At 53.1% G+C, this 23,241-nt stretch overlaps 1 protein-coding gene across 1 annotated transcript; it reads left to right on the top strand.

Annotated features, from left to right (window-relative positions):
- The first annotated feature begins 2,061 nt into the window (after positions 1–2,061).
- Positions 2,062–23,241, top strand: whrna (whirlin a). Its single transcript, XM_076160015.1, is given in 11 exon segments — positions 2,062–2,127; positions 2,241–2,449; positions 2,972–3,008; positions 11,316–11,579; positions 11,682–11,906; positions 15,073–15,096; positions 15,099–15,149; positions 16,371–16,995; positions 17,104–17,270; positions 18,386–18,508; positions 21,804–23,241. Coding segments are annotated over 11 exon segments (1,974 nt in total). The 3' UTR covers positions 21,987–23,241.

Raw genomic sequence — 23,241 nt, 5'->3', positions numbered from 1 at the left:
TGCACTTCAATAATGAAATGTCAAACTTGTTTCAGCAGAAAGGGATTGTTAGAATCATTTTACTTACACATGGTGTCATGTGCTCTGACTCTCTGTGTGCTCTGACTCTCTGTCTGCTCTGACTCTCTGTCTTCTCTGACTCTCTGTGTGCTCTGACTCTCTGTGTGCTCTGACTCTCTGTCTTCTCTGACTCTCTGTGTGCTCTGACTCTCTGTGTGCTCTGACTCTCTGTGTGCTCTGACTCTCTGTCTTCTCTGACTCTCTGTCTGCTCTGACTCTCTGTCTTCTCTGACTCTCTGTGTGCTCTGACTCTCTGTGTGCTCTGACTCTCTGTGTGCTCTGACTCTCTGTCTGCTCTGACTCCCTGTCTGCTCTGACTCTCTGTCTTCTCTGACTCTCTGTGTGCTCTGACTCTCTGTGTGCTCTGACTCTCTGTCTTCTCTGACTCTCTGTGTGCTCTGACTCTCTGTCTTCTCTGACTCTCTGTGTGCTCTGACTCTCTGTGTGTTCTCGGGCTGTCGTGGCGTTCAGGTGATGAATCGTCACGATGGAATTATGAGTCATAAATCCAATCGGGTCGTCCCGTGATGGACAATTTATGGAGCACAGACGTCTCGCCATAAAACTCTGACGCCAGCGGGAAAATTTACCGCCAAAATTCTGAGCGCAGCTGTAACTGTGACTGAGGCAGAGATCATCACGTGCTTCTGCTTCCTCTTCTTCTTCTTCCTGCTTCAGACTTCATATGGTCCTGTGTGTGTGTGTGTGTGTGAGATCACTCTGAGCGTGTTCTCATAATCACCAGCTTCATTCAGAGGCTCCATCATAAATATCAATGCCACTGCTGCTTGTTAGCTTAAGTACCCAGCATGCAGTGTGGCGGGCGCCGCCGCTTGTTGTTTCGATGATGGGATTGATCGCGAGAAAGGAAGCGACGCCTGTTCCCTCTGGAACAGAACAATAACCAGAGCGAGGAGGGAGCAGGCACGGACCAGCTGAGGAAGATGAGGGGCCACTGTTGCCATTACATCATCACATCCTCCTGCTCCTCCTGCTCCTCCATCTCTCCTGCTCCTCCTGCTCCTCCATCTCTCCTGCTCCTCCTGCTCCTCCTGCTCCTTCGTCTCTCCTGCTGGTTGATCTGAACCAACCCAAACTGAGACGTGGGCTTCTCCTCTTCATCAGCAGCAGCAGCTCGTTGTCTTCCTCCTCTTCATCGTCCTGCTGTAGCTTGAACAGCTGTGAGGAAGCAGCTTGTGATGTGTTACTTCACCCTGCGGCTCGTCTGCGCAGGTGCAGCTTGATTAAGGCTCAGCCTGCTGTGATCAAGCGGCCCGTCATCTTCTGCTCACTGGAGCTTCTCAGCCTTGACTGATGGACTGATGGAGCCCTGGGTGACCCCGGGGGATCAGGGGACTCATGGGAGTTAGGTGAAGGCAAAAGGGAGAAAGTTCTTCTTCTTTTATCGATTTATTTCTTTAACTTTGACTTTGTTTTTGTGCCTTTGAGCTCGGGGGCAGAGTTGATGGTTCAGTGCTGATGAGGTTGCTGGAGAGCGTCCAGCACCCTGAGGTGACGGGACTCGCCACGTCATGGAGAGCAGAGGAACAATGAGACAGGAAGTGACATTTGGGAACATTTGTAAATGCTAAACAGCACATCAAGCCTAAATGCCAGAACAATCAGTTTACCAGGGGGCGGGGCCAGTGTGTCCCCGCTGAGTCATGCTGACACAGGAAGTACAGTGGAGCAACAAACAAAGGAGCTGGTTTCTTTATGTTTGTGGTGCAGCAGATGCAGAGATGCTGCTACCTCCTCCTCCATCCATCCCTCCTTCCCTCCTTCCCTCCCTCCCTCCCTCCCTCCCTCCCTCCCTCCTTGGAGGAGCAGCTGGAGGTCAGGGTGTGGGAGGTCCTGCTTGATATGGAGCTGCTGAGCCTCTGAGAGAATATGAAATGAGTAGTGAGAGCCTTTTACTGAAGCATGAAGCAGAGTGAAGCCTTCAGGTACAGTAAAGCCCTTTAATCGCTGTGTAATCACTTCCTGTCCCTCTGCGACTCCATGATCTCAGACGGATCCACTAAGCTGTTCAAACCTCTGTCACCTCCCTGTGTTTACGCCACCTCCGTCTGACCTTTGACCTCCCCGTCTGCACGTCGCCTCAGTCTCTGCCCGCTCTTCCCCCGCCCCCTGGCTCTGGCCCCGCCCCCACGCCTCTGTGTTCCCTCCCCCGCCTGCAGGTGGGCGACCAGGTGCTGGAGGTGAACGGGCGCAGCTTCCTGGGGATCCCTCACGACGAGGCGGTGAGGGTGCTGAAGTCCTCACGCCACCTGATGATGACGGTGAAGGACGTGGGCCGCCTGCCGCACGCCCGCACGGTGGTGGGAGAGACCAAGTGGATCGCCAGCTCACAGATCTCAGAGAGCTCCACCACCAGCAGCGTGGCAGGGTGAGTGTGTGTGTGTGTGTGTGTGTGTGTGAGTGTGTGTGTGTGAAGAGGAGCAGTTGCTGGTCTGCAGCTTCATCCTGTGGAGTTCTAATGAAGCTGCTCTTCCTGCGTCTTCCTCCTCTGAAGACGCTGAAGGCTTTCATTAGTCTGCTTAACTGGTTACCCACGGCAACATGGAAATAATAAATAAATCCATACAAAGAGAAGCCAGAGAGGGAAACTGCTCCGGCTTCTCTTTGTATGGATTTGCACCTGGTGTGTGTGTGTGTGTCTGTCTGTCTGGGTGTGTGTCAGTGTGTGTGTGTGTGTGTGTGTTCTCTAATCTCAGTGTGTTTAACAGATTCATTAATAGATTCATGGTTTGATAGCAGCGTGTTGAAATGTGCTGCTTGCTCACCAACATAGTGTGTGTGTGTGTGTGTGTGTGTGTGTGTGTGTGTGTGTGTGTGTGTGTGTGTGTGTGTGCAGACTGAGCTGTCCTCCAGCGACTCATTAGTCGTCTTGCTCTTGTTTGTCCTGCAGGTTCTCCATGGATCAGGGAGCCTCAGCAGCAGGAAAGGTGAGATTTACATCATCTCTTCTTCTTCTTCTTCTTCTTCTTCTTCTTCTTCTTCTTCTGTGCGGCGGTGTGAGTACATCCTGTTAGCCGAGGCTGCATGTGGGGAGGAACATCAGAGCCAGTTGAGTTGTACCTCATGTCTGCAGCTCTGAGGGTCTGAACGGCTGCAGAGATTAAACAGAGACGATGAAGATGAAGAAGGAACATGCGAGGAAATGCACGTCGTCACAGCTGTGCCTGTGTATGTTACAGGAAGTGTGTTATGTCCCTGAACGCATCATCAAATCAGATACATTTCCTCCTCTACAAGATAGTCTTTACCCGGCTCTCCCTTTGAGCCTGGTCCTCCTTCTGTACGGCACAGCGCCACCTGTGTGTGTTTTGTCCGTCGACTCTGACTGATGACAGAAAAGGCGGGAAGATGCTCGCTTTACATTCCGGGAACAGCGAGGCAGAGGGAGGAGGAGGGGGAGGGGGAGGGGGCGGAGCTACACATTCCCTCCACAGACTGAGGATAATTTACTGATGCTTTATTTATTGAGTCACAAACAGCAGCCGGGCCTCTGAGTTAATAATTCATCCCTTTAATAACACGACCACACACACACACACACACACACACACACACACACGTCTGCTCTAATATTTGCCTTTCTGTGTTTGCGTGTGTGAAGAGCTTCACGCTGCTCAGCCGGCCCTGCCCCCTCCAGCCCCTCCCCTCCTGGTTGATCCGGACCTTTCCCGCTGCAGGACTCACACACACACACAAACACACACACACACACACACGCCTTCATTCTCTCTGGGCTTTAGACTAGACGATGCGTTCAGGAGCACCGGGACATTGGGGCTTTGTATGGAACCTTGGAGGTCATTAGCTGCACAAATGGAGCGCTCCTCATGTTAGATTGTTTACGTCTCCACCTGAAGGTATACATGGTGTGTGTGTGTGTGTGTGTGTGTGTGTGTGTGTGTTCACGACTTCCTGCTCCGCCATGGAACGCCGTCATGGACGATGAATCCTTCAGGTTAAAGCTTGGATCTGAGCCTGATCTGTTGGAGGTGAACATGTTCTCACTTCACCTGTCATGGCTGTGCTGGTGTTATATTAGGAACACAATGTCTTAATGTGTGTGTGTGTGTGAGGGAGAGAGGGGGGGCGGAGAGAGAGAGAGAGAGAGAGAGAGAGAGAGACATTCAGAGGTAAAGCAGCTGTGTGTGCAGCTTTGAGGCTCGGCAGCAGAGAGGCTTGGTGATAAATTGACAGTGATGGAGCCCTGCAGCTCCTCTGCTGCTGCTGTGAGTGTGTGTGTGTGTGTGTGTGTGTGTGTCGACCCTCAGTGAGCTCAGACCGCGTCAACATGAAGCTCCAGCTCACACATCACCTTCACCTGATCACAGAGAGCCTCCTCTTCCTCAGCCTGCTGCAGGAGATCCCCGCGGCCGCACCGTTCACACACACACACACACACACACACACACACACACACACACACACACACACACACACACACACACACACACACACACACTCCACCCTGTAATTGCAGCCCAAAGGCCAAGCTGGACCCATAAGCCAATTAATTACAGACAGGTCACATGGTATTAATCCCGCTCTGACCTCATTTGTTCTCTGATCTGCAGCAAACTAACGTTGTTCTGGAGACGCAGCATGTCGGTAACCAGGCAACAGACGATGCCTGTGAATTTAAAAATACCACACCGTTCTATCTGTACATCTATTCTAATCTAATAATAGGATCAGTCTAATCAGATTACATCAATCAATGCTAACACCTGCCTCTCTCCCTCACACACACACACACACACACACACACACACACACACACACACCGGCTCATAACAGGATCTGGAGGGGTGAACATCTGTGATCCGTCTCTGCGTGGCTCAGCGTGTTTCCTCTCTTGGCGTCCTGCAGTTTGAACCTTTGAGGCGTTAAAGGAAACACTCAGTAGAGCAGCAGGACGCTCTGGAGCCGCTCTGCTCGTGTCTGAGCTGCAGCCGTCGGTCTCAGTGTGCAGAGTGTGTGGCGCGCTGCGACACGTCTGTCTCATTGCCTGCTAAGTGAAGGATGAAACAGTGAGACCTCCTCTGGGTTCCTCCTCTCCTCCTCTCCTTTCCTCCTCTCCCCCTCCTCTCCTCTCCTCCTCTCCCCCTCCTCTCCTCTCCTCTTGTGAGTAATCAGAGGACGAGCTTGACTTACACGCTTGTCAATATTTACAATTGGCAGTTAATCAGCCATTTAGGGGCGATTACAGCGGTGAGCAGGCTGAGATGGGGGATTTGAAGCTGCTTGTTGTTTATAACGCTGCGATGAAGGAGGAGAGCAGCTGATTACAGACGCACACTATCAATCACACTGAGGGTTTCACTGCTGTAACTGAGGGAGGAAGAGGAGGAGATGCAGATATGATGCAACAGGCAGAGACGATCAGTGATGGATTCATCTGCGTCTTTATGGCTCTGAAGCTCAACTCAGTCCTTCTTTTGGACACACACACACACACACACACACACACACACACACACACACACACACACACACCTCCAGCCTCAGGCTCAGCTCATCAGGGGCCGGACAGAGCAGAGAGAGCAGCATAGAGACGCTCTGACAGCTCTGACGGGGCCTCAGGGAGCAGACGGAGCTCTCAGCCTCCGGTCGGGACAAACAGAGTCTCTCTATGGAATCTGTGCATTTATGCTTTCATGTATTATTAAAAATCATCCATCAGTTTACTGCAGACACGTGAGTTCACCTGTCTGCCCTACCTGCAGCCTGGACACACACACACACACGAGCCTGCAGACACGCTGAGGCTCGTGTGTGTGTGTGTGTGTGTGTCTGTGTGTGTGTGTGTGTGTCTGTGTGTGTGTGTGGCCGCTCTGCCGCTAACTCCTACTGGCCGGTCAGGGCACCTATCGATCGTGGGAACGAAGGGGGTCCCAGAGGAGGGAGAGGAGGGAGAGGAGGGAGGGGAGAGAGGGAGAGGAGAGAGGGGAGAGAGAGGAGGGAGAGGAGAGAGAGGAGGGAGAGGAGGGAGAGGAGGGAGGGGAGAGAGAGGAGGGAGAGGAGGGAGGGGAGAGAGAGGAGGGGAGGGAGAGGAGGGAGGGGAGGGAGAGGAGGGAGGGGAGGGAGGGAGAGGAGAGAGAGAGGAGGGAGAGGAGAGAGGGGAGAGAGAGGAGAGAGAGGAGGGAGAGGAGAGAGAGGAGGAGAGGAGGGAGAGGAGGGAGAGGAGAGAGAGGAGGGAGAGGAGGGAGAGGAGGGAGGGGAGAGAGAGGAGGGAGGGGAGAGAGAGGAGGGAGAGGAGGGAGGGGAGAGAGAGGAGGGGAGGGAGAGGAGGGAGGGGAGAGGAGGGAGGGAGGGGAGGGAGGGAGAGGAGAGAGAGGAGAGAGAGGAGGGAGGGAGAGGAGGGAGGGGAGAGAGAGGAGGGAGAGGAGGGAGGAGAGGGAGGGAGGGAGGGGAGGGAGGGGAGAGGAGGGAGGGGAGAGAGAGTAGGGGAGGGAGAGGAGAGAGAGGAGGGAGGGGAGAGAGAAGAGGGGAAGGAGAGGAGGGAGGGGAAAGAGAGGAGGGAGGGGAGGGAGGAGGGGGCGCTGCCGCCTGCACCGCCCCTCAGCAGACAGCAGGGGGCTTCTAATTCAGTGTTAAAAGAGTGAAAATACAAAGTGGTGAAAGGTAAACATGAAGTCATGGCTTTGATCAGACTTCTGATGTAATCTGTGTTAAAGGTTTCATCTGGAACTTTGGGCAAATATGGAGTTAAGCATCTAAATCTCATGGCTTTAGTATTCAGTCAAAGTTAAGTCAGAGTTCAGCTCATCAGGCAGCAAAACGTTTAAAGTTCTGTGTGTCCAATCAGCTGTGGGGCAGAGAGAAGATGAAGATGAAGAGCAGTGATGAAGGTGCTCTACTCTGTTTGTTTACATTGTTCAAACACCAAACATCGTCTGTTCTCCTCTGAGCTGCTGCTCCTCCTCTGCACTGACGAAGAGGAGGAGAGAGGAAGCCGCAGCCAAACATCTGCTGACAGGCGCACAAACATAACGAGTTGGTCTCCAGTTGAGTGTATGCTAATGAGGCCCAGATGCATTGTGGGAGCGTCCTGGCCTCGTCTCTTTGCTGCATCGCCGCTCGCTGTAAATCAGAGATTCTCCTCTGTGCCTCACGCCGAGGAAGAGGAGAGGAGAGGCCCTAACATTCACATCACGTCACTGACATTGATTCCCTCACTGATAATGTATATCCAGATGCAGCGGCTCAGGACTCACACACACACACACACACACACACACACACACACACACACAGAGCTTCACTCGGGAGGAAACTCAATACAGATACATTATTACACATAAAAGACAGAGACTGTAGCATTTATTGTTTACCTGATCTGCACCTTTAGACAAACAGAGAAGCTTTGTAACCACACACACACACACACACACACACACACACACACACACACACACACACACACACACACACACACACACACACACACACACACACACACACAGCAGCCTGATGCTCCTGTGAGGCCCTGTGTCGTGTGACGTGTGACGTGTGTGTAGAGAAGAGGATAGAGAACTGTGTGTGTGTGTGTGTGTGTGTGTGTGTGTGTGTGTGTGTGTTCACGGCTCCTCTTTCCTCTTAACGAAGTTGGAGCGTCTTTCATTCCAATATAGAAAACAGACGAGCTCCATTTGGTGTCTGCGTTGCTCGGCGGTGTGTGTTGAATGAGATCTGGCTGGTTGGACTATTGTGTGTGTGTGTGTGTGTGTGTGTGTGTGCGTCCTTTTATGGTTATTGGCATCAATGATGGACTCTCATTTCTCCATCTGATTGCGGCGCATTAGAGCTGTAATGTGATTAGATGGAGCAGCAGCCCAGAGGCCGATCCATCAGGGCAGAGCGGCAGGCGGCAGAGCCAGAGCGCCTGTAAACACGTCTGCTCTGCACACACCCTCATAAAGTTTACACACAGACCTTCAAGTCGTCTCATATCAACTCATCACTCATGGGAACCTTTGGATTTATTGAGTCGACAGAGCTGTGGAGTGAAAACACACAGAGGCGCGGCAGAGCGGCACCAGGCCAGAGCGGCACCAGGCCAGAGCCACAGACACGCCTACAGGGAGAGCGACACGGAGCGAGGACGTGACGCATCCAAGAGAACTCACTCAGCATCAGCGTCCTCCACCACTCCATCACTCACACACACACACACACTCACATCTTTGTTCTTGTGTCACACAGACGTACAGCACACACACACACACACACACACACACACACACTGACTGAACTCTTCTGTCGGGGCCTTGGTTCGTCTTCACCTCACATCAAAACAAAACAAAGCTCCTCCAGGACTGCAGACTGGAGAAATCACACAAGAGTCCATGTTTATAAAGAGGAGAGCGGGAATATCAGGAGAAGAGAAGCAAAGGAGGAGCGATCAGCTGCTGTGTGTGTGTGTGTGTGTGTGTGTGTGTGTGTGTGTGTGTGTGTGTGCGTGCGTGCGTGCGTGTGTGTGTGTGCCCTCTCCTTCATTAGGTGAATCACCTCCTGCCACAGCAGCTGTTATGTTTTGTCCATCAAATTGACGGACGGCGTGTGAACGACACACTCCTCCTCTGGGAGCGCCGTGTCCATTAGGCGTGTTTTGTAGGAGCGTGTAGGCTGAGCCCGGGTCCTGACAGACGCTCACACACATCCAGGCTGTTTCCCTCCATGCTGCCATGACAGGAAGTGAACCATTTCACCCTGACCGCTCCTTAATGACTCCTCCTCCTATTGGCCCCGCCTCCGTCCTCCTGTCTGTCTCAGAGACGTCTCACAGGCTGTCTCCTTAACGGCAGAGGAGACTTTGAATCCAGCGGAATGCCTCGTCTTGTTTGTCTTTAGAGGGTTGTGACCTGAGTGACGGGCGGCTGGGATCCATCCCGCTGAGTCTGAGTGTTGCTTTCTTCAGTGCTCAGGCTCAGCTCAGGGTTTGCTTGTTGTTGTTGTTCATGTCTCCTTTGTGTAGAATGGAGTAGATGAGATGTTATGGGTCAGGCTCAGTCTGCATGAGGAGGAGGAGGAGACTGAAGGACTAAGCTGACAGATCTGAAGGTTCTTAGATTGAAACATTTGATTGTTTCTCTTGTCGTTCAGTGATGAGAGAGACGGACTGTGATGTGTTTGAGTCTCAGCCTCAGCCTTTCTGCTCCTGACAGCTGCTCTGTCCTTATCAGCATAAGCCAGAAGAGTCAGGGACTGAGCGCAGAGGAGCATCAGGTCCAAGGCCGGGACGCGATCACATGTCCCTCCACTGTACAGGGAGTTTGAGGAGCCCGCCCTGCCCTCCGGTGTGAGCTGAGCCTGACTGATCTCAGGCTGCTTGTGGTCTGAGTCCATTCATGTCGCCCTTGAGTTAAGTAACAGAGACACGGACGCCTCGGGTCACTTCCTGTGTGGAGCGAGGAGGCGATTAGGATGCAGGAGGAGTAGAGGGAGCGTTCACCTTCAGCATTAAAGAGCCACACACAAACACACTCCTCCTCCTCCTCCTGCTGCTGAGGAAGAGCACAGGCCACAGGTGAGGAAGAGGTGAGGGGAGAGGAAGACTTCTCCTCACATCGCTCAGGCTCAGACAGAACGGAGCCCCGGGCCGTGAAATGGTTTCTTTAATTAAGAGACGATTGCCAGCAGATTCTGCAGACAGGAAGTGATGAGGATGCCTCTGCCAAAGCCGCACGGCCCTCCGAATGTGTGTTTGGAAAAATAGATCAATCCTGTGTGGGATAATTGAAGAGGAAGATAATGTGTTCTTATTTACAACTAATCAGTGTGTTGTCGTGGCAACAAGAGCAAAGCTCACAACAACTGATGTCCTCATTCTGGTGCCTCATTGTTTACATCTTTACAATGGGGGAGGAGAAGGAGGTGCAGCTCCTGTCTTCTGTCTGGAGGAGGTGCAGCTCCTGTCTTCTGTCTGGAGGAGGTGCAGCTCCTGTCTTGTGTTTGGAGGAGGTGCAGCTCCTGTCTTCTGTCTGGAGGAGGTGCAGCTCCTGTCTCTGTCTGGAGGAGGTGCAGCTCCTGTCTTCTGTCTGGAGGAGGTGCAGCTCCTGTCTTCTGTCTGGAGGAGGTGCAGCTCCTGTCTTCTGTCTGGAGGAGGTGCAGCTCCCGTCTTCTGTCTGGAGGAGGTGCAGCTCCTGTCTTCTGTCTGGAGGAGGTGCAGCTCCTGTCTTCTGTCTGGAGGAGGTGCAGCTCCTGTCTTCTGTCTGGAGGAGGTGCAGCTCCCGTCTTCTGTCTGGAGGAGGTGCAGCTCCCGTCTTCTGTCTGGAGGAGGTGCAGCTCCTGTCTTCTGTTTGGGAGGAAGGAGGTGCAGCTCCTGTCTTCTGTTTGGGAGGAAGGAGGTGCAGCTCCTGTCTCCTTTGACTTTGAGGAGATGGAATCTTGGCAGGAACTCTGGGAACCAATTAAAGCTCCCAGTAACTTTTCTCCTCTTCATCCTTGCGTCTCTGCGACTGTGAGCCGGAGCAGGAAGACGCACAGATCCACTTCCTGTCACCGCCGCCGTCCTCGCTGTCATCCACCGAATAAAAGAGGAAGGAGGAGGAGGTGAGGAAGAAGAAGAGACATGTCAGTATCCTCAGCTGTTGATTGGCACGCAGGCCCGACAGGCCCAGCTGGCAACCGGCGACACACATGAAAGCTGTCAGCACGCCTCCATGTGTGAGCGGGCGGCGGCGGTGGCGGCGTCTGTGCAGCTGTGGTGTCGGAGCGGCGGGGATATGGACTTTGGAAGGTCGGCAGGAAGGAGGAAGAGCCGCCGTACGCCGTATACATTTAGGATGAAAGACTGATGGACGCTTCATATTCTGAGGGTGTAATCTGTGCTCTGCTCATCTTTGTCTCCTCGTCCCCGGCCTTCATCTCTCCTCCCTCCTCTTCCCCTGGTCTCTGTCCACCCTGTCCTCTGTCTGTCTCCTCCTCTTCCTCGTCTTCCTCTCTCCTCTTCCCTCCCTCTGTGTTCTGTTTCTCGTTCCTCTCCTCCTCCTGTCATCATCCATCACCTCCCTCTCCCGCCTCCCCCCTTCATCCATCTTCTTCTCTCTACTCCTCTTCCTCACACTTCCCATTACATTTCCTCCACAATAAATCTTCCTCCTCGCTCTCACGTTCTCCTGCTCCTCCCTCCTCTCCCTCCCTCTCTCTCTTCTTCTCCCCCTCATCATCTCTGCCGCCGCTCCTTCTGTCTTTAAACTCTCGTTCCACTCTTCCCTCTGCCACCGACACCCTTCTTTACCTCTTCATCTTCATCACGGTTGCCTCCTCTCCCTCTCTCCGCCCAGCCGGGCTTCTATAAGGGCGTGGCCGGCTCTCAGGTGACGCTGTCCAGCCTGGTGAACCAGTCCCGGGCCATGCTGGAGGAGCAGGCGCGCCACCTGCTGACGGAGGCGGAGCGTCAGACCATGGGTTACTACCTGGAGGAGTACAGGGACGGGCACATCGGCGTGGAGCAGCTGGTCATGGCTCTGTTTGAGCTGCTCAACACACACGCCAAGGTGAGGAGGAGGAGGGTGTGTGTGTGTGTGTGTGTACTGCTGTGATGTCATGGTTTCCCTCTGATGACATCACTCCCCCCCCCCCCCCCCTCCCCCCCTCAGTTCTCCCTGCTGTCGGAGGTCCGCGGCCTTGTGACCCCTCAGGACCTGGAGCGCTTCGACGGCCTCGTCCTGAGACGGGAGATCCAGGCCCTGAAGGCGCGGCAGGGCGGAGCCGGAGGAGCCGCCGCCCACCAGACCGACTCGCTGTCCATGGTGTCCTACCCCGACACCATGACCTCATCCTCCGCCAGCTACATGACCAACACCACCCTCAGCTCGGCACGGGTAGGAGCTCTGTGTGTGTGTGTGTGTGTGTGTGTGTGTGTGTGTGTGTGTGTACAGTCGATACTGTGGCACATGCTGCTGCAGTCTAGTGGACAATTTGGATGCAGCAGCAGGTAATCTCCATGGTTACAGGGTGTTGTTGTGAGCCTGTGAAGCCTTGGAGACGTTGTGTGGGAAGACAAACTTGACTTGAATGCAGCGTCGTCAATCAACCAGGGACCGATTTAATACTTCCTGCGGGGAGACTGGGGGGAGAGAGGGAGAGCGAAGGGGGGGGGCACATGTTTGACGGGAACTGAAGCCGACATTTCACTTTCAGCAGCAGACGTGTGATTGAGCCAAAAAGTTGCTAAAATTGTCGACGCTGCACAGAGAGGGTGTGTCATGTGTGAAGGTGTAGAGACGTGATGCTGCTGCTTCCTGCTCCTCCTCTCTCTCTCTCTCTGTCTCTGTCTCTGTCTCTATCTGTCTGTCTCTGTCTGTCTGTCTGTCTGTCTGTCTGTCTGTCTGTCTGTCTCTCTCCCTCCCTCTCTCTCTGTCTCTCTCTCTCTCTCTCTCTCTCTCTCTCTCTCTCTCTCTCTCTCTCTCTCCCGCTCTCTCTGTCTCTCTCTCTCTCTCCCTCTCTCTCTCTCTCTCCCCCCCCCTCTGTCAGTGTGTATTATGCTCTCTTGCCTGTTGTGTGTGTTTGGTGGCGTGTTGTGTGTTTGTGTTTCTCCCCTGGGACTGAAAAATCGAAACATTCCGGTTGAATATCCTTGTTTAGACGGTTGTAAGTTCCCTTCCCAGCCCTGATACACACGCACCCCCCCTCCTCTTCCTCCTCCTCCTCCTCTTCCTCGTCCACCTCCCACGTCGTCTCCTCACCCTTTATCCTTTCTCGTCCTGTAGGAAAGACTCCTCTGGCTCATAGATATGATGGAGGTAGGAACCACAAGTGACAATGCTGTGTGCTCACACACACACACACACACACACACACACACACACATATTCAGTCACACACACACACACACACACACACACACACACACATATTCAGTCACACGCACACACACACACACACACACACAACACACACACACACACACACACATATACACACACACACATATACAGTCACACACACACACACACACACACACGTACACACATATATACACACACACACACATATACTGCCACACACACACACACACGCACACACGTACACACACATATAGACACACACACACACTCCCTCTTACCTCCTGCCTGGTTTGTGGTGTTGTTGTGCGTTTGAAGTTCCTCGCTTCGTTTTTGTGCAGTTTCTTCCCTTTCAGACAAGCTCTCCCAAATGTAATGTTATTTTGTGTGTGTGTGTGTGTGTATGTGTATGTGTATGTGTGTGTGTGTGGGTGCGTGTGTGTGTGTGCGGACTAAAACCGTGTTGCCTTTGAAGATGCTGAGGTGTTTGAAGTTCATAGTCCCAATGTTTAGTCAGGATCAAGGACTCGGACCAGAACTAGAGGAGGAAGAGGAGGAGGAGGAAGGCCCATCAGGGATTTATCCTGTCTGTGCTGCTGGGAACATACGAGAGAGAGAGAGAGAGAGAGGGGAGGGAGAGAGAGAGAGAAAGAGAGAGGGGGAGGAGGAGAGAGAGAGAGAGAGAGAGAGAGAGAGAGAGAGAGAGAGAGAGAGAGAGAGAGAGAGAGAGAGAGAGAGGAGAGAGAGAGAGAGAGAGAGAGAGAGAGAGAGAGAGAGAGAGAGAGAGAGAGAGAGAGAGAGAGAGAGAGAGAGAGAGAGAGAGGGGGGGGGAGAGAGAGAGAGAGACAGAGAGAGAGAGAGAGAGAGAGGGGGGGGGGGAGAGAGAGAGAGAGAGAGTCCATCCTAATTAACAGGACCGTAACTTTTTTAACTTCTCACATATTTACACGGTTACCAGAGCGACAGCATCTTCCGGATCCTTCTGGGCTCAAAATAGTTTTTGTCATTAAACTGAATTTATTTATGTTTATAAGTCGCTGCTCTCAGATTCAAGCATCAACAAACACACACACACACACACACACACACACAACTCAGAGAAAAGCCAAAGATAGGATTTAAATTCAGCAGCATGCCAGTGTTTACTTACACACACACACACACACACACACACACACACAGGTGAGCGTCTCTCCACCTTCATCCAGATGCTTGTTTGTTTTCATCCTGGGCCTCTACAAGCTACATTTACATCTGTGTGTGTGTGTGTGTGTCTGTGTGTGTGTGTGTCTGTGTGTGTCTCTTTGTGTGTACAGTGGTGTGTGTGTGTGTGTGTGTGGACCCATGGGTGACTGCTACCACTGCTGTGTAACAGAGATTAGAGAGCTGGGTGAGCTTTGGACAGGATGGGAACGCCGGATCTCTGAAACACTCTGAGCCACACAGTCAGCTGCATACCAATGCAGACACACACACAGACACACACACACTCTCTCTCACACACACACACACACACACAAACAGCAAAGAACAGCACACACACACACACACGTGCTGGCTCCTGTTTTACATGAGATGAAGCTGAAACAAGCCTCATGTGTGTAAAGTCGACTCCTCCTGCTGATTGATGAGTCGTCTCTCCTTCCTCCCTGTGGAGCAACGAGAGGTCAGAGAGGTCAGAGGTCAGCTGATCATCTGATGGCTCTGCTGTGGTCTAAAGCTCTTTGTAATGAAGGCAAATCCTGCTGTGAATGAATGTGTGTGTATCGATCACACTGCATGTCTGTTTAGCTTCTGGAAGAAGACATGATAGCCGTGTGTGTGTGTGTGTGTGTGTGTGTGTGTGTCTGTGTGTGTGTGTGTGTGTGTGTGTGTGTGTGTGTGTGTGTGTATGTGTGTGTGTGTTTGTCTGTGTGTCTGTGTGTCTGTGTGTGCATGCCCCTCTCTCTTGCCTTGGTGTGGTGTGTGTGTGTGGTCATGGCGACAGGCCAGCGAATGCAAACAGACGTGACATCGTTCCTTTTGCTCCGAGTGACAGAACATCTTCCAAATCTAATTTGGTCTTGACATTTGTTTTGGGATGAACACACACATCTGTGTTTAACATCTCCCACTCACTTTAATCACTTCTTCTCCCCCCTCTGCTCCTCCTCCTCCTCCTCCTCTTCCTCCCTGCTCCTCGTCTTCACTCTGTGTCTCTCAGAACGACAGCGTGGTGGAGAGCAACCAGACGATCCTCCTCCAGGGAGTCTGGACGTGCTGCTGCCTGACATCTCTCTGGTGAGCAGAGGGGGCGGGGCCACAGCGCGGGGGAGGGGGGGGGGGATGAAGAGGTGAAGATGACCTTCAGCTCTTCATCGTGGCCCAAAGTAAAACTCCTCTTCAGCCTGAGTGTAACATGAGGTGAAGGGAAATCAGCCTCAGTGTTGAGGAGATTCAGCTGTCGAGCCGCGGGGTCTCAAGCTCTCACATCCCAGACGGAGAACAGGAGAGGAGAGGGAGGGAAGGAGCAGCTTAACCCTTTGATACCAACCTGAGTCCTCATAATGAGACGTATGAAGCAGACCCTCTAGTGCTGTAGGAAGCCAGGTTGACCTTTGACCCCTGTGTCTGCCCTCCGCTCCGTCACGGTGACCAGCTCGCGGTTCTGAGCTCTGACAGAGCGACACAGCAGAGCAGCAGGCGTCCAAATCATTCATCACTTTGTTTTTGTTTCCTTGTTTCCTTTGTTTGTTTCTGTTCGTTCCTCACACACACACACACACACACACACACACACACACTCATCTCTCAGCCTCATTCATCCATCTCATCCTTTAGTTTCTGTCTGATCATCAGGGAGAGAAGAAGACCAGAGCGACGACACCAGCAAACAGAGCAGCAGAGGAAGAGCAGCGTCCAATACAATGTGTCTGCTGTCTGTGTGTGTGTGTGTGTGTGTGTGTGTGTGTGTGTCTGCTGTGTGAGTGTGTCTGCTGTGTGTGTGTGTGTGTGTGTGTGTGTGTGTGTGTGTGTGTGTGTGTGTGTGTGTGTGTGTGTGTGTGTCTGCTGTGTGAGTGTGTGTGTGTGTGTCTGCTGTGTGAGTGTGTGTGTGTGTGTGTGTTTGTGTGTGTGTGTGTGTGTCTGCTGTGTGAGTGTGTGTGTGTGTGTGTGTGTGTGTGTGTGTGTGTGTGTGTGTGTCTGCTGTGTGAGTGTGTGTGTGTGTGTGTGTGTGTGCGCGTGTGTGTGTGCGTGTGCGCGTGTGTGTGTGTGTGTGTGTGTGTGTGTGTGTGTGTGTGTGTCTGCTGTGTGTGTGCGTGTGTGTGTGTGTGTCTAATCAAAGATGCATGGAGACGAGGAAGCGATCTGGATGCAGGGTTTGAACACGTCTCCATGGCGATGTGGGGCCGACCCTTCTAACACATCTCATGAATATTGGATGAGGCTCTGTGAGCGCCGGTGTGCAAACTGAGTGTTTCTGTCCCTGCGTGTCCCTGATGGTTTATCCTCCTCTCGCTTTAGGACGACGTTCATTCCACCACAGCCGAGTCTCCGCCCCCCTTCAAGCCTCCGCCCCCCCCTGGTCCGCCCAAGCACAGCAGCAGGCGGCACCAGGTCGACAAACGCCCCTCGTCTGAGTCGTCTCACTCCGGGGGGCTGTACTTCACCGCCCCGGCCTCCGGTAACCACGGCAGAGAGCCCGCCGGACACGCCCCCATCCCCACCTCGCTGCTGCACGGCAGAGAGCCGCCCAGGGACCCCAGGGACCCCAGGGACTTGACCCGGGACCCCAGGGACCCCCGGGACTACAACACCACCAGGAGGAGAGAGCCGTCCAAGAGAGAGCGAATCATAGCGGCTCAGTTTGCTGCGGTCACCCAGCATAACATCGGGCCGTTCCCCAGGGTCCAGTCCCCCAGCAGAGGCTCCAAGCCCGCCGGCCCCTCCTCCCCTTCACCTCCGCCTCCGCCCCCGCTGCCCGCTCCCCCCCCTCCCCCCTCATCCCTCCCCCCTAAGCTGGCATGCGGGTCCAGGTCCTCCCCTGCCTCCCCTGGCTCCATCAAACAGAGCTTTGTCACGGTGGAGGTTTACAGAAACAACGCTGAGCCCGACGTCAACGAGGTGCGGCCCCTCCCCCAAGCTCGAGGTGAGACAAAGACGGGCCGGGGGGGGGGAGACGGCGGAGGACCGAGGGGCCGTAGCCGCAGAATGAGCCGTGTCTTCGTCCCCTGACCCTCTACTTGCTCCCCTCCAGGTGGCGCCCTGTCTCAGCTGTCAGACAGCGGGCAGACCCTGAGCGAGGACAGCGGCGTGGACATCGCCGAGTCGGGACACATGAGCAAAGACAGCAGCCCCCATACCTCACACACCCGCCACCCCCGAGACCCCCAGGGGGGCCGAGGGGACAACCCTGTGAAACCGGTGAGGGAGAGGGTCTGAGCCAAAGGGATGGTGTGTGTGTGTGTGTGTGTGTGTGTGTGTGTGTGTGTGTCTGGGTGCTTTATGGGGACCCTCCTCTGTGTGTGTGTGTGTGTGTGTGTGTGTGTGTGTGTGTCTGGGTGCTTTATGGGGACCCTCCTGTGTGTGTGTGTGTGTGTGTGTGTGTGTCTGGGTGCTTTATGGGGACCCTCCTCTGTGTGTGTGTGTGTGTGTGTGTGTGTGTGTGTGTGTCTGGGTGCTTTATGGGGACCCTCCTCTGTGTGTGTGTGTGTGTGTGTGTGTGTGTGTGTGTGTCTGGGTGCTTTATGGGGACCCTCCTCTGTGTGTGTGTGTGTGTGTGTGTGTGTGTGTGTGTGTCTGGGTGCTTTATGGGGACCCTCCTCTGTGTGTGTGTGTGTGTGTGTGTGTGTGTGTGTGTGTCTGGGTGCTTTATGGGGACCCTCCTCCAGTCTCAGTCTAACTCTCCTGTCTTCTCTTCTCCTCCGTTCTCATCCCTCACTTCCTCAGTTCACATCATTCACTCGCTCCATCAGGTCATCATCAATCACTGCGGCGTGGCGTCGTCAAGCTCTCATACTCGCGGTAACGGGTGAGGATTGGTGGTCGCCTGTAGACGGAGGACATGAGTGAACATGAGAGGCGGAGCTTTGATAAACACCTTCACGTTATCGCTCTGGCGTTTACACTCAGTTTGCTGCGGCACGAGCGAACCGCTAAGTGCTTTTCACTCACAAGCGTTGTGATCTGTGTGTGCGGTGAGGCGGCATCAGATGAAAGCCAGCTGACAGAGAGCAGACACACACAACAACAACAACAACAACAACAACAACACAGCTGTAACACAATCAGCTCATTTATTCATGAACGCGTCGGCAAAATATCAACGTGTAAACATTTAATCCTGACAGTTCTGAATGAAGTGTGTGTGAGGTCCTTAAGGAGACACGAGCGTGTGTGTGTGTCCAGGGAAGATAAAGCTTTCCCCTGGATGAGGTAAAGGTTAAAGAGGCAGAGAGGCGGTGTGACAGACGGACGGACGTGTTCTGACTCGTGTTGTGACTCGTGTTGTGACTCGTGTTCTTCCTCCTGTCTCTCAGCCCGGGCTGCTGGAGCCCACGTCCACGCTGGTCAGGGTGGCCAAGAGCGCCAGCACCCTGGGCATCGCTATAGAGGGCGGAGCCAACACACGTCAGCCCCTCCCACGCATCGTCACAATACAGGTGAGACAAGAGAAGCTGCTCTTAGGTTGAATGTTTAGACTCATCCAAGCTCTATTTTATATCATTATAACATCTGCTTTGGTCTTTACTGTGTGTGTGTGTGTGTGTGTGTGTGTGTGTGTGTGTGTGTGCGTGTGTGTGTGGTGTCTAAATCACTAACAGCCTCAGATTGATATGAAGAAATGGACAGAGGAGGTTTATGGGTATGTTTGTGTAAAAGATCAATATGTTGAGGACAGAAGGTGGCCTCCTAAAAGCTGGTCAGGCTCAGCTGGTCGTGTCAGCCAGGTTTCACCTCTGGACGCTCTCCCACCACAGAGCAACTACAGCCACAGAACACATCAGAGAGAGAGAGAGAGAGAGAGAGAGAGAGGTGATTGAATGAGAAAGGGCGTCTGATTGCAGGCAGAGTGATGAAAGGATCTAAAATCAGCTCATTCACAATCAAAAGAAGAGAGTGAAGGATGCAAGGAAGCAGAGGGAGCTGTGTTGATGAGGGGGGGAGTGGGTAGGAGTCATCATGACGGGCTGCGGTGGGAGCGGCTGAAGAGTTTGATTCCCAAACTGCAGTTGTCCCTGCCAGTGTCTGGGCTTTGACCCCCTGGACAAACTGAGCCTGACTCCAGTCCCTCATCACCTGATCTCCGCCTCCTCCTTGTGTCCCTGTGAGCTCGTCTTCATAGCTGCCTGTAACGTCACTGTGCGTGTGTGTGTGTGTGTCACCTAATCAGTCCCAGCACGGACGCCCGCCTCTGATTGGCCCTGGGCCGTGTCTCGGCTTGGCCCCTCTGTCGGCCTCAGACTCAGTTTAATAATCACAGAGCGTCCGATTCGCTCCACTGGGTTTTCCACTCCACCGCCCCCAGCAGAGCACTGCAGAGGAGGTCCAGTGTGAGAACCAGCACACACACTCACACTCTTCCTGTCTCTTAAAGGGCCCAGGATTAAAGAGCTCTAATCAGAGTTTGGGCTAATTAAGGCTTTGATAGGACTCAGCATGACATCACTGTTTCTCCTTCCTGCTGTCTCTGTGTTTAGTGAAGTAATTGAGTCCTCCTTCACTCTGAGGTCATGGAGGTAAACACACCCTGTGACCCTCTGGTGTGTGTGTGTGTGTGTGTGTGTGTGTGTGTGTGTGTGTGTGTGTGTGTGTGTGTGTGTGTGTGTGTGTGTGTGTGTGTGTGTGTGTGAGGGTTTCTCACCTCCTCCGGTCGTCTCCGTCTTTGCTGCCGAGGCGACGGCCCGTATCGCCTCCGTCTGCCGGTCCGGCCCGCTGAGCTGCACTCGCTCAGGCTAAGTGTCCGGCTCAGTAAATAAGAGAAGAAGCCATGCGGGGCCGTCAGAGCCCGGCTCACTTAACGGGCTCGGTCCAGAGAGGAAGAGGAGACCGCAGGACAGAGACACCACTCTGGATTATTGTGAGCACGACCAGGAGAAGTCCCGTCTCTCCTGGCCGTGTTGTTTACTTGTTTACTCTGGAGCTTAAATGAAGCTTAGGGAAGATTAGAAAGATGCAACACGACTCAAAGCTTCATTATTATATTGTTTTGTTTACTGTTTAGATTGATATTGTGAGAATATGTGGACCAACACTCATCAGGAAGAGGAGGTGAAGATTCCATCCATCAGCTCTGCAGTTCAGACATCCCGCTGAGCCTGAGCAGCTTATTAGGAGCTAGCAACACTCTAACGCCATGGTAACGCTCTGCTCATTGAATTGCAGATGTTGACATTCTAACAGCCTAAATGCTTCATTAGACTTAACACATGCTTATTCATTTAGACCGAGGCGCAGCTGAGCCTGACAAACACACTGAGGCTGGAGTATTTCCTCCTCCTGCTGCTGTGAGAGGCTGCAGCGTCCGTCTGTCTGTTCAGCTTTGTTAGAGACTCTAACTCTCTGGATGACTTGTGACGTCCACAGCGTAGCTCCACATGGATCAGGCTCAGCTCTGAGGCTGCTCCTGACGCCTTCACAGCCACCTGGAGGCCTCTGTGTCTGACTGACTCACACCTGTAGTCCTGCTGGGTCATGATTCAGGTCTTAGTTGTGTCTGTGATACATGTTTACCTTCTGAACAGCTGGAGAACAAAGTGCTGCGTCCCTGTTTGGGTTTGTTTATTTAAACATGTGGATGATGTCATGTCTCCATGTGACATCACCAGTCCTGCTGCGGAGGGCAGAAGGATTCCACTTCCGGTCTGATTGCTCTGCCTGGCAGGTGGATAGCAGCTGGGACGTGTTGCCGCTCCGCCGCAGAGCGTTTGATTTGCTCCATCACACATCCATTGAGAGGCGTGAGGCTGCATGTGTTGGTTTGCCTTCACTCTGTGCTCTGAGAGGAGGAGGAGGAGGAGGAGGAGGAGGAGGAGGAGATGTGCATTCATGTTTGCCTGCAGTCTGTGTGGGTTTGTCTGAGCTACAGAGCAGATCTATTCCTGGACGCTCTATCTGTCACATTTAAGCAGGTTTTTTAAATTTGACCGTCGGCTCTGTGAGAGAAAGTTCAATAAAAGATGAAGAATAATGCTGTCAGAGTCGTGAAGAAGAGGAAGAGGAAGATTTACAATCACCGACTCAGCTGTGCAGCCTCTGGATCACAACACGGAGCGTCCAAACATCTGCCAAGGCACCGTGACGCCCGGGCAGAGGAGCAGGACAGACAGACAGGCAGACAGGCAGGCAGGCAGGCAGGCAGGCAGCTGGAGGGACTCTGCCTTTGTTTTCACAGCTGTATGTTGGAGGAATCGTTTTGAAACCCCTGCAGACGCTTGAACAGGTTGTTGATGCACCCTGGTTGCCGTGGTTGCATGGATGGACCCGACTCATAGAGGCGTCCAGTGGGCCGCCAGGGCTGGAGTCACAGAGCGGCGACATCAGAGCTCAGAGAGACGACACGCTACCCAGCAGCTGGAGGAGAAGTGTTCAGTCTCCTCAGGGAGCAGGAGCATTGAAGCTCCAATCCTCCAGACCACACATGAATGAATCCCACTTAAAGACTTGAGAGGCGACAGAAGCTCCGACGAGCGGCCGGCGGTGAAATTTATTTATTGGTTTATTTATTTAGCATCTAAAAGCTGACGGGTGTGTGTGAGGAGTTTTATTTCCCCGGTGATTTGTTGTGTTTACGCCTTTGAGACGTCGCCTCATTACAGCCGAGTTACGACCTTTTACTGTCACCTGTTTCCAACTGAAAACCAGAAACGTTTGTCTCTCTCTCTCTCTCTCTCTCTCTCTCTCTCTCTCTCTCTCTCTCTCTCTCTCTCTCTCTCTCTCTCTCTCTGTGTTCTCCAGAGGGGCGGGTCGGCTCATAACTGCGGGCAGCTGAAGGTGGGTCAGGTGATCCTGGAGGTGAACGGGGTCTCCATGAGGGGCCGGGAGCACAGGGACGCCGCGCGCATCATCGCCGAGGCCTTCAAGACCAAAGACAGGGACCACGTGGACTTCCTGGTGACGGAGTTCAACGTGGCGCTATAGCCGAGCGACAGAGGCACGAGGAGAGAAGGAGGAGGAGGACAGGAGGATGAGGAGGAGGACAGGAGGAGCATCCAGTCGTATGAAAGGCACAACTCTTCTGGATTGGCTCTGATGGACGCGCCGCTCTTTTCTCTTCCCTCGCAATACCAGATCCCTCCAGATGTGACGGGGCTGTTGGACTTCTTCTCTGTCTTCTTCAACACGTTTACCTCCCCACTGTGAGACCTTATGCACTACGCTGGACTACACAGACGTGATCACACCTTCACTTTGCTCTCTCTAAAGGCTCCGGGCCGTCTGGTAGCACTCACACACGGTCACACGGTCACACGGTCACATGGTCACACGGTCAGCTCCTTTCTTTGGCTTCTTTGTGAGGGACGGCAGCACATTTAAGACTCACACACACACACACACACCTACAGGGAGACATGTGACTCGCTACATCAACCTTTGGCTCTGTGAAGCTGACCACATGTAGATATAAATGAAGATAGTATAAAGTGTATACATGAAGATAAAATTATATGAATTATAAAACCAAATCTTATTGATCAATCCTTCATTCGAAAGACGCAGCGATGGTCCCTGACTGTTCATTGGCTAATATGGAACCCATGTTAATGAGAGACGGAGCGCAGTACCCCCTCTGTCCTGTAGGGCCGGACCCCAGCACCACCACGATCCAGGTACTGACTTGTTTTCAGTCCGGGCCTGAACTGTAAGCCAACCTCATGCTGTTTCCAACATGCCGGCGTTGCTGCCCTGGAGGCAGACGCAGTGGAGGATTTCACCTCAGCCTGTGGACTGAAACCATGGAGGGAGGAAGAGTGTGAACCTGATTCTGCTCCTTCCTCCCTGTGCTGAGCTCTGATTGGACACAATGTGAAGCTGTGACAGTAACTTACATCCACTCACAACCACACACAGGAGAGTCATGACTTCCAGACTTGTAGCTCTGTTGCAGGTGGAGATCATCATCATCATCATCATCATCATCATCATCATCATGCAGTCATTCATGAGGACGAGCAGTCGGACAAACCCAGAGCTGAATTGTAATTTTGTACTCGAGTACCAACGTCACCAAAGAGAGTGAGACTGCTGAGGCGTCGGTCCGGTCCTCACACACTCCTCACACACTCCCTCTCCTGTGTGTGTGTGTGTGTGTGTGTCTTTATTGTTTAGCCACTCAGATTTCCTCCCGCTGTTTCTCCGTCTGATTAACAGCGAAGGATTTTAATTTATAATTTCC

The sequence above is a fragment of the Genypterus blacodes genome, unplaced genomic scaffold (assembly GCF_046128005.1).
Source record: "Genypterus blacodes isolate CSIRO-AG114 ecotype Tasmania unplaced genomic scaffold, CSIRO-AGI_Gbla_v1 ptg000102l_1, whole genome shotgun sequence".
Classification (NCBI taxonomy): domain Eukaryota; kingdom Metazoa; phylum Chordata; class Actinopteri; order Ophidiiformes; family Ophidiidae; genus Genypterus; species Genypterus blacodes.
The sequence above is the reverse complement of the archived record's forward strand: the minus strand, read 5'-3'. Positions and strand labels throughout refer to the sequence as shown.